General features: G+C 41.6%; 1 protein-coding gene across 13 annotated transcripts in view; it reads right to left on the reverse strand.

Annotated features, from left to right (window-relative positions):
- Positions 1-923: 923 nt before the first annotated feature.
- The window catches only part of LOC133491093 (beta-1,3-galactosyltransferase 1-like), a 117,270-nt gene continuing 107,194 nt past the window's right edge, over positions 924-10,999 (reverse strand). For 10 of the 13 annotated variants that reach the window (XM_061802026.1, XM_061802042.1, XM_061802015.1 and 7 more), the window contains 2 exons: positions 10,793-10,983; positions 924-3,195 (listed from right to left, as the gene is read on the reverse strand). In XM_061802026.1, the coding sequence (XP_061658010.1) occupies positions 1,951-2,937 (987 nt within the window). In that variant the 5' untranslated portion in view covers positions 2,938-3,195; positions 10,793-10,983 and the 3' untranslated portion in view covers positions 924-1,950. The remainder of the gene's footprint in view (positions 3,196-10,792; positions 10,984-10,999) is intronic. The other 3 variants (XM_061802065.1, XM_061802071.1, XM_061802080.1) reach the window with 1 other exon arrangement.

The raw sequence follows: 10,999 nt of genomic DNA on the forward strand, positions 1-10,999 counted from the left end.
CAGCATTAGCTGGCAATTCCAAGCACTTCCAAACCTTGTTTTTTCTCTCTCTTTTTCCAATTTGGCAGTATATTCCTTTTTGCCGTAAAACTAAGTCACCAAAGATTTGGTGGAAGAATGTGAATAAAATAAAAATAAAAACCAAGATGCTAACATTGTGCTTTTCAGGAGATAAAGAAATATTTCATAGGATTAAAATGGGCCTGCAGAGTCTAATGAGGATACAATATGAAACAAGGTCTAGCCGATGCCTTAAGCATGCTGTAATTGAAATCTAAGGAAGGGGAGTGTTCCCAGCTGTCAGTCACACTGGTTTTCTCATTATGAGGTGCTTTTTACAGAAGCCCATGAATATTGCTTTTCATTTTATGTTTGGTGCACAAACAACTCAGAGGAATGCAAAATAATGCAGAAATAAACACTGGCAAAAATAAAACATGGCAAAAATAAAACATTAACTGATGGTATTCTGAGGCTCAGGCCAATAAGTCCTCTTTCCCCCAAAACCCCCCTGCCCATGCCTCCCAAATGGACTATAAACTATATAGAATCATGATTACTCATTGCAAATAGATTGGTGTTTTTTTTAAGTGCATACAAACCCATTACACATTACACATTTGAAAAGAATATTTTATGATTGGGAAATGCCAACAAAATGTTGCACCAACAAGCTTCCACAAGACAGACTAGAAAAACATTGATTTGTGGTGTGTTTCTCACGCAGTGTAAGGAAAACAAGAACAATTTTCCATCTAATAAAAACCTACAGGAGATTTACTAAAAAGGCAAGGTCTCCACAGCTTTATCAACCCTGTTACTGTTTGGGGAAATTATGTTATTTACTACCATTATAATGGACCTTTCATCATTCTGAAGATCCGAATAAAGACCTTTTGAATTAACTCCAACAGATGCAAATAGAAAATCTTATAAAAAGGTTTTATTGAATCTAGACACCCCAAACAGAAGGTAACATTTTCTCAGTTCACGCTTGCATTTACTTTCATTCACATTCAAGTAATCAAACAAACACAAGTCCTCTGCACTGCCTGAGACAAATAGCTGCACAGTACACATTAAAATAAATAATATTTACTACTAATGCAAGCAGCAGATTCTCTTCTCCTTGATGAACAATAAAACCAGAGTGGGACCTGTTGTAAGAAAATATGGTTAAATATTTTACAGCATACTGTACATCGGCAAATGGGTTGTTTAGTCATCATTTTTGCCGAGATGGGTCATTCAGTAATTTTGCCATTAATCACTACGGTACCAACCACAAGGCCTGTTTCTGCACTGCTCCCACCATGCATTGTTTTTTTTTTGGTTCAAGTTTGTCATAAACGGTGTGTTAAGTACAAAAATAACTCATCTGTATTGTACTACTTTTTGGCACCTATTTGTCAAGACACCAACTTCAGTGATATGTTTCCATAAGAGGTTCTTCTGCCTTTCATTAATTGGTTGACAGAGAAACATAACTTGCCATGAACCTATGGAACTTGGTGGAAAGTTGGCTTTAATACAACAGAAGACAAAGGAATATTCAAAACAAGCCGAGATCAACCCAAACCCAATGCAATGATTTCAAAGACCTGTGCTGGTACTGAGCCAATCCTGGTCATTGATGACAGTTAATAATTTCAGTGATTAAAAAGAAGACATGCTGCTCATTACTTTCTGCAGTACAAGCGAGTGTGCAAGCCTGAATGCACTTTAAAACACTTGAAAAGATCGTGGATACAAACAGGCATGTTTGATTTTGTGCTAAAGAAACTCCTGCCAAAGCAATCAGCATTTGGACAAAGCTGTGAATGGTCAGTCAATTCTCTCCTTCCAGAGCAGTGCTTTGTGCTGTACAGTCCTTGCCAGTGTTGGAAACGCAGGTGATAAAAGGTCAATCAATAGCTCCCTGACTCACAGAGTCATGCTGGAGGAATCCTGCTAACATTTAAGGTGTTTCTTGCTGGTCATGTCGTTCCATATGCGGTGCATCTCCTCAGGGGAGATCTGGTGGACGGTGACAACTCGGCGGTAGCGGCAGAGGCTGTACGCCATTTTCCAGTGGTTGAAACCACTGTTTTGGAAAGGGTGGATCCCCAGTTTACGCAAACACACACCCACATACACATCCTCGAGATGTAGAAGCCTGGTGTGCAGAGAGGTTTGATAGATGAGCTCGGCTACATCTGCCGAAAACACATAGCCAGTGCCAGAACAAAATGGTGGGTACTTGCTGTCTGGGTACAAGTCTCTCGGCATATACCACTTGCTTCGCATGTCTCTGATTGGCCCGCCATTGATGACGTAACCGGTGAAATATCTCCTCCTGGGTTTAGTGGTGGGCTTGAGGAGGTTGTAAATGAGATTTTCCATATTGACAAATATGTCACTGTCTGTCTTGAGAACATATTGGGCTTTAGAGCAATAGGTGGCCACCCAGCGCATGCCCATCAGTGTCTTCAACGTCAGGTTGTGGTAAGAGTCAATAAAATCCTCAACTACAATGTCATGAAAGATCTGGCTCTCCTGCTCCACCATGTGGTTTAGGACAGCATCCGTGCTGCGACCCAACAAGAAGAGCGTGACCACGCGCACATCAGGAAATGTACTTTCATCACCCCACGTCTCTCTTATTGCCTGCCGTGCATCAAATTCCTTGTGAGTGGTGCTTATTAGGATGACAAGAAAAGGGGTCTCCAACTCACATTTCTTGGCGTCATTGATGATATACGCAAAGTCATGGGGATTCAGAGACCGAGAACGGTAGTTGCCGAAGGTGGTGTTTTTGTTGAGCTTGGGTGCCTTGCGAATCGGGATACTCAGCTGGCCCACATAAGAAGTGGATGGGCGTGACACACTCAGATACCATAGAGCACTGGCCCAGCAAACCACTGTCAGCAAGTAGAAACAGGAGACCTTCGAAGGCATCGCTGTTTACTTTGTTGGCCTTAGCAGTGGCGGTAGCATTGTAAACGCTGGGCTCTAGGCTTCCAGGCTTGTCGAGGACCTTAATTGGGAGATACTGCTTGAGGCCCCCTCCGCCATATGGAACATCAATCCTAAATGATGGACTTCTTTACTACCTAGTGTTGTAATTCAAAAGTGAATCGACAGATATTTCTTCTCATGGTCTTCTGTGTCCCATCGGCTCTCACAGCACTCCATTGGGCTCGTCTCCGGCAGAATCTAAAATGGGATGACAAAACAGACTGGTCAGTGGAAACCAACTCCAAAATTATGTCAGAGGAAGAAGCTAAGCATCAAGATTTATATTTTAAATGAACCTTCATAAAAATTGTTTATTTATTTTTATATAAACCCCAATTCCAATAAAGTTGGGAGGTTTTCTCCAACATAGATCAAAACAAAATACAATGATTTGCAAATTCTTTTCAAAGTATATTCAAGTGAGTAAACTACCAAGTCAAGATATTTAATGTTCAAACTGATGAACGTTATCATTATGATTTTATTGTTGCAAGTACTCTCTCATTGTAAATTTGATGCCTAGAACACGTTTCCAAAAAGGTAAGATGGCAAAAAAAAAAAAAATATTTGGAACATTGCACTGGAAACAAGTGAGTGTCATCATTGGGTATAAAAAGAATGAAAGGCTCACTTGTTTATAAGATAGGAATGGGTGTGATTAACCAATTTGTAAACAACCCCGCGACCAAATAGTCCAATAGTTTAAGGACAAATATTCAGAGATTCTGCAGAAATCTCTGCACGTAAGGGACACGAGCGAAAACCAATGTTGCACACCCGTGACCTTGAAACCCTGAGATGGTACTGCATTAAAAACTTATATCTTATCTTATATCAATCATTGTGATGTTAAACCAAAATGTTTTCGGGCTACAGTAAGAACCAACAAATTGGCCAAATAGTTTCAAGCCTTTTCGTGGCAGTAAACTGAATTCGCGGAATCTTGACTCATGACAATCATGAGTCAGGATAAGAACTCGTTGTGGGAGGCGCTACAGAAAACTACGTTTGCTGCTTAGCAACAAACACTTCACAAAGATCCCATTAGCGATTCTGTATATGTGAAATGTGCTAAGAATCTTCTAGCATGCTTTTGGAAGGTGACAGTCCTGGTATAAAAGCAGCTAGTCGTTTCATCAGGCAAAATAATTTGTCTTGTCTTGTGGGGGCTTGAAGCTTCTTTTCATGAGGACATTTCTCCTATTCCACCCCATTTCTGCTATCTCCTTGGCCCAATTCAGCATTTCTTGCTTTCACTCTGAAGCATAGTCATCAATCTCTTGCCCAGCAGAATCCATCTCATCATTCCTTTTCCATACTTCCTCCTCATCTTCTCAATCACTGTCTTGATACTCACCATGAGGTGCTTCTTTTGTCTTTCTAAGTTTCATTACACCTCATTTCATCTCTATTCATGTCAATCTCATACACGCATTGTTTTTGGCTGTTTGGCACCCGATTTCCCACATTCTTGCTCATCTTGTCCATGTATTATTTTTCTTCAAGTGAGTACTTTTTCTCTTGTGAATCTGCTAGCTCTGACTTATTGACAGGTCCTACTGCAATCAGTCAGCTCAGACAATCACAATCTGCACTTCCTGCAATACATCTTCTCCTTCCATGCCACAACCACTTTTTCTCCTCACCTTGCCATTCACTCTTGTATGTAAATAAGTTTCCTTCCACTTCCTCTTTTATTATTTATTATTATTGCTTTCATCCCCCAAAATGAATATGCACTAAGGCAGGGGTCACCTATCTTTTTGTGAGCACCGGTCATATCAAGGGTTTCGTGACCTATTTGTGGAAAACTTCATAGTCAGAGTTCATGATACATAAAATAATATTTGTTTTAACTTTTTATGTGACAGTACGTTATTAAAAAATAATGTAAGTAGGTTAATTCAGAATTTAAAGCACAAATAATAATAACAATTTGCGACCTGGCCGGTAAGGTGGCTCAGCTGGAAAGTGTTGACCTCAGAGTTCTGAGGTCCCGGGTCCAATCCTGGACCCATCCGTGTGGAGTTTGCATCTTCTCCCCGTGCCTGCGTGGGTTTTCTCCAGGCACTCCAGTTTCCTCCCACATCCCAAAAACATGCAACATTAATTGGACACTCTAAATTGCCCCTAGGTGTGGTTGTGAGTGCGCCTGTTTGTCTCGATGTGCCCTGTGATTGGCTGGAAACCAGTTCAGAGTATCTCCCGCCTCCTGGCCGTTGACACTTGGGATAGGCTCCAGCACTCCCACAACCTTCATGAGGATAAGTGGCTAAGAAAGTGGATGGACAATTTGCGACTTGCATTTTTGGAAAATGCCACGCGGAGAACTTAAATGGCCCTCATGGGCAATCATTCACACACGGGCACTGCGTTGGTGACCCCTGCACTCAGGCCTTCAAAGGTGGATCCATTATTTCATGCTGTCTAGTCAATTTAAATAGAGAGCCTGAATGAAAGGAAGAAGCAAACGTCCAAAAGAAGATGGAAATATGCGATAAAATCATCACTTTAGATTGTGGCAAAGGCACTCTCCACAAACACACACACACGTCAATTACTTCAGCAGAAAATTGTATGGAAAAGTGAACAAATTGTACAGTATTGTTCTAGCCCTAACAATACTATATCGAGTGAGATGAAACATAGGAAAAATGTCAAAACCTTGTCAAAATTATGCAACCATGATGAAATCCAAAGCACTGTCACTAACCTCCCAAAATACATATAATTCTGACCTGTGTTCTTGAAAAAGCAATGAATGAATCCACGGTATCCTTGTCTCTGTGCCTCAAGTGTGAGGATGGAGATGGGTTGATATTTTTGGATAAAGCGGTACATTCTAAACTTTAACTAAAGTGATACCTTAAAATTATTTTTTAATAAAACTCATTGATTTGAAAAAATGATTACAGAAGAAGAAGATTACACAAAAAAATATTATTGACTTAAATCATCCAGGCACACATATGGAAATGAAATGACATGAGAAGAAGTTAATTTTTTGTAATCAGCTAACCTACAGTAGTGTTCAAAATAATAGCAGTCCAATGCTATCTGTCATGACCCATCGAGACGGAGGAGGACCCAAATGCAGGACTCCGGAGATGCAGAGGCGTTTTGGAAAAAGTGTTTATTCATTCCAAGGTCGGGGATCTGGTAGACTGTCAACTGCAGCAGCGGTAGTCAGGACGTCGGGCGTAGAGAGCAGTTCCACGGGCAGGCAGGAGTCGGTACAGGGGAGATAGATCAAAGAAGGCAAGGAGTGTCAAAGGAGTCAGGCTTACGGGGTCGGTCGGAGAACAGGCAGAGGTCGGTACACACGGGTTTCCGATCAAAGATACTGGAGTGCAGGAACGGGGCATGAGTTGCGACGATCTGGCCAAGACCAGTCGTCCCCTGGGGCCTATATCTACCGGACTCAATCAGCCAGCATGAGGCACAGGTGTGCGCCTCCTAATAAGTGTGACTGTGCGGGAACCCGCACAGCCCGGGCTGGACCGGCAGAACCATGACACTAACCAGATTAAGCCACGTCTTCGGTATATATTGTTTATTGCTACATGTCAAAGAAGTTACCAGTAGGTGCAGTAGATCCTCAGAAAACCAACAAGTCCTCAGAATTCACAATATACACATTCTTAAAAGCTGTGAAATTGGGTAAATTGTTGAAATGAGTGTGTGAAAAAAGGTTAGCAGCATGGCATTCAATCAGTGAGGTCATCAATTTTGTGAAAAATATTTGCGAATCAGGTGGCCTCTATTTAAGGATGAAGCCAGCATCTGTTGAACATGTATTTCTCCTTGAAATCCTGAGAAAAATGCGTCCTTCAACACATTGTTAAACAGAACAGCGTACTTTGATCAAAAGGTTGATTGGAGAGAGGAAACAGTAGAAAGAGCTGCAAAAAATTATAGGGTGTTTAGCTAAAATGATCTCTAATGCCTTAAAATGGAGACCCAAACCAGAGACACGAGGCAGGCAACCACCAAAATGGATTGCAGAATTACCAGAATGGCAAAGGCTCAGCCAATGATCAACTCCAGGATGATCTAAAACAGTCTGGTGTTACCTTTAAGTACTTTGACAGTGAGGAAACGTTTGGGTGAAGCTAATCTCTTTACAAGAATCCTTCACAATGTCCCTCTGTTAAAAAAAAAACACATGCAGAAGAAGCTACAATTTGCCAAAGAACACGTCAACTGTCCTAAAGAGAAATGGGGGAACATTTTGTGATCTGATGAGAGTAAAATTGTTCTTTTTGGGTCCAGGGTCCGCAGACAGTTTGTGAGATGACCCTCCAAACACTGAATTCAAGCCACAGTACATTGTGAAGCGAGTGAAGCATGGCTGTCCAAGCATCATGATATGGGCATGTTGCTCCGAATAAGGTGTTTGGCCTATTTTTCACATACCAGGGATCATAGATCGGTTTGCAGATGTCAAAATACTTGAAGAGGTCATGTTGCTTTATGCTGAAGAGGAAATTCCCTTGAAATGGGTGTTTCAACAACACAATGACCCCAAACCCACTACTAAACATGAAAAGTCTTTGTTCTAAACCAACAAAGTTAATGTCATGGAGTGGCCTACCCAATCCCCCGGACCTTAATCCAATCAAGAATTTGTGGGGTGACATCAAAAATGCTGTTTCTGAAGCAAAACCAAGAAATGTAAATCAATTGTGGAATGTTGTTGTGGAGTCTTGGAGTGGAATAACAGCTGAAAAGTGCAACAAATTGGTTGACTCCATGCCACATAGAGGTGAAGCAGTTATATATATAAAAATAAAATGAAAAAAATATTAGTTTAGTAATTGAAAGGATTGGTAAATCCTAGAAATGAAAAAAAAGTTTGTGCATTATAGTTTTGAGTTTGGAAAGTCAACAGCCCAATTGCACACCCTTAAGAGTATGTACTGTATATCATGAATGCTGGGTTTTGTAGTTTTTATGAGACTCTACTGCACCTAACTTGTTTAACATGGAGCATTAAAAAATATTCAGAAAATGTGGACTAATGTGGTTAGTCACATTGGACTGCTATTATTTTGAACACTACTGTAAAATGGTTGCCATGTCACAAAGTGACAGGGCAAAACATAAAGCAGATGATGAAAACTGTGGCAGCAGTGTTTGTATATATTAATTATTATATTAATATATTGTACTGCCCGTCAATGGTCCTCGCTAGGATGTCAATTTAGTAAGCTCCTGCTAAGCTGTGTTGCAGTGGCAGCTGCTCCTATAAGCCTCACGCTGCAGCAAAATTTTACACTGCAATCACTATGGTGTGTATTTGCTCTTGTGCATGGTTATCCATTCCAAGAGGACAAAAAAACCCCGAAAAAAACAAATAGGCATCTCTTCGTTGACAGAAGAACATACTGAGATGTGAAACAGGGAATGGCTTCAATACCCCAAAAGTAAGTTTCATTTTTTTCCTGGTAGCTTGGGGTTTGCCTTTGTTTTGCGAGAGACCCAACAGACTGGAGTTGCACCTTCCTGAATATCAAATCTTTATAAAAGGCTGAAGCAGCACGGTGGGGGAGCTGTAAAACATTGGCCATGCAGTTCGGAGGACCAGGATTCAAATCCAGGCCCCGCCTGTGTTGAGTTTGCATGTTCTCTCCATGTCTGTGAGGGTTTCCTCCCACATCTCAAAAACACACATTGATTAGAGACTCTAAATTGTCCCTAGGTGTGATTATGAGAGCGACTGTTGTCTGTCTCCATGTGCCCTGCAATTGGCTGTTGACCAGTTCAGGGTGTACCCTGTCTCCTCCCCAATGACAGGAGGGATTGGCTGCAGCACTCCCATGACCCTTGTGAGGATACTAATCTTTTTCCAGGACACAGTGGAGAAACTATGTCTTTTGGCTGACCCGGGAATGCCTCTGGATGCCTCTAGAAGAGCTGGAAGAAGTGGCTGGGGAAAAGGAATTCTGGGTATCCCTACTGAAGCTAGTTTCCCCGTGACCTGACCTGGAGAAGCGATAGAAAATGGATGGATAGATGGATTGCTGGATGGATGCAGTGAGGCAACTGCTTATTTATTTTTACAAAGCCAAGACAGTTTTGTTTTAAGAATGATACCTGACACTTTTTGTTCCAGAATGTTAGTCCCACTTTGGTTCTTGATTATCAATGCCCAGTCAACTTAGAAGGCATTCAGGGCATACCACAGGTTGCTGGTTGAAACAGTGTGACGGTTTTTAGTAAAAATCCCTCCATCCAAAATACTGCTCATGTTCACAAGGGTCCGAGGTGTGCTGGTGCCTATCTAATTTGATTCTAGGTGAAAGACGTGCTACACCCTAAACTGATTGGCACCCAATCGCAGGACTAACGTAGTCAAACAATTATTCACACCTAAGGACAATTGCATGTTTAGAGAATGTGGGAGGAAACTAGAGTACCCGGAGAAAATCCACGCAGGTACAGGAGAAGGTGAGGTTGGTATGAACCCGGGTCCTTAGACCAGTGTGGCAGATATGATCACCAGTTTTTAGACTGTTTCTACTCTTTAGGAAAATTTCATCCATCCATCCATCCATCCGTCCATCCATCCATCCATCCATCCATCCATCCATCCATCCATCCATCCATCCATCCATCCATCCATCCATCCATCCATCCATCCATCCTCTTAGCCGTTGATCCTCACAACGGTCGCAGGAGTCCCAGAGCCTATCCCAGCTACAGTATCTTCAGGCAGGGGGTGAGGTACACCCTGAACTCATTGCCAGCCAATGGCAGGAGACAAGGAGACAGACAACAATCGCACTCACAATCACACCTCGGGGTAATTTAGAGTCTCCAATCAATGCATGTTTTTGGGATGTGGGAGAAACCCGGAGTCCCTGGAGAAAACCCACACAGGCACGGGGAGAACATGCAAACTCCACACAGACGGGGCCGGGATTTGAATCCTGGTCCTCAGAACTGTGAGGCCAATGCTTTACAGCTGCTCCACCGTGCCGCCTCTTTAGGAAAAAGTCACAGAAAATGCAGTATGTAATAGAATTACAGTATATATATTATAAATATTAATAATGATGCAAAGTATAGAAACAGTAATGTCATTTTTGAGTATTGGTCTCTAGATCTGCCACAATTATTTTTTAAAAAAGGAAAAGTGAAAATAAATTCCATTATCCATACCTCATTCCAGATCAGCTACTCAACAGTCCAATATCTTACACTTGAATTCTGTATTTCTTACCAACTGTAAGTAATAATTTCAAAGATTTTTTAATGAACTCAACAAAATACCCAAATGCAGCAATCCTCTGTCTGATGACTTTTCAAGCTATATACTCAAGGGTCAACAATTGTTGTATATCTATATACCTATGGGACACAATTTTAAGAGGTGAACATTTTCTCCACATAAAAACGATCTATATGATATCCATCTATCCATTCATTTTCTTTATGACTTGTCTTTAAGGTCACGGTTGAACTGGTGCTAATCCCATCTGGGTGAAAAGCAAGGTATTCAAACAACCATTCATATTCACACCTCTGGCTGGTGACCAGTTCAGAGTGTAGTCTGCCTTTCGCCCAAAGTTAGCTGGACTAGGCTACAGCACTCTTGCGACCCTTGCGAGAATAAGTGGCTTGGAAAATGGATGGATGGATGGAGCATTTCTATGGCCATTTTTTGCATATTCAATTACTCTACCATGCATGTTTCTTTGAATGTGAGAAGAAAACTAGTGTACCCGGAGAAAACCCCACGCAAGCACGAAGAGAACGAACAAGCAGTAGGTTAAGTAGCAAAGAGTCAAACCTGAAGCCTCAGAACTTTGAGGACCATATCAGAACCGTACTTGGCACTCATTCACCATTCTGCCTTAATATGTCTTGAAATAAAACATAAGATAAGGACAGGTTGCTCAGCAATTGGCTGGTGACCAATTCAGGGTGCACTCCGCCTCTCGGCCAGAGTCAGCGGGGGTAGGCTTCAGCACTCCCGCGACCCTATTGAGGAAAAGCA

Source organism: Syngnathoides biaculeatus, chromosome 2 (assembly GCF_019802595.1).
Source record: "Syngnathoides biaculeatus isolate LvHL_M chromosome 2, ASM1980259v1, whole genome shotgun sequence".
Lineage (NCBI taxonomy): Eukaryota > Metazoa > Chordata > Actinopteri > Syngnathiformes > Syngnathidae > Syngnathoides > Syngnathoides biaculeatus.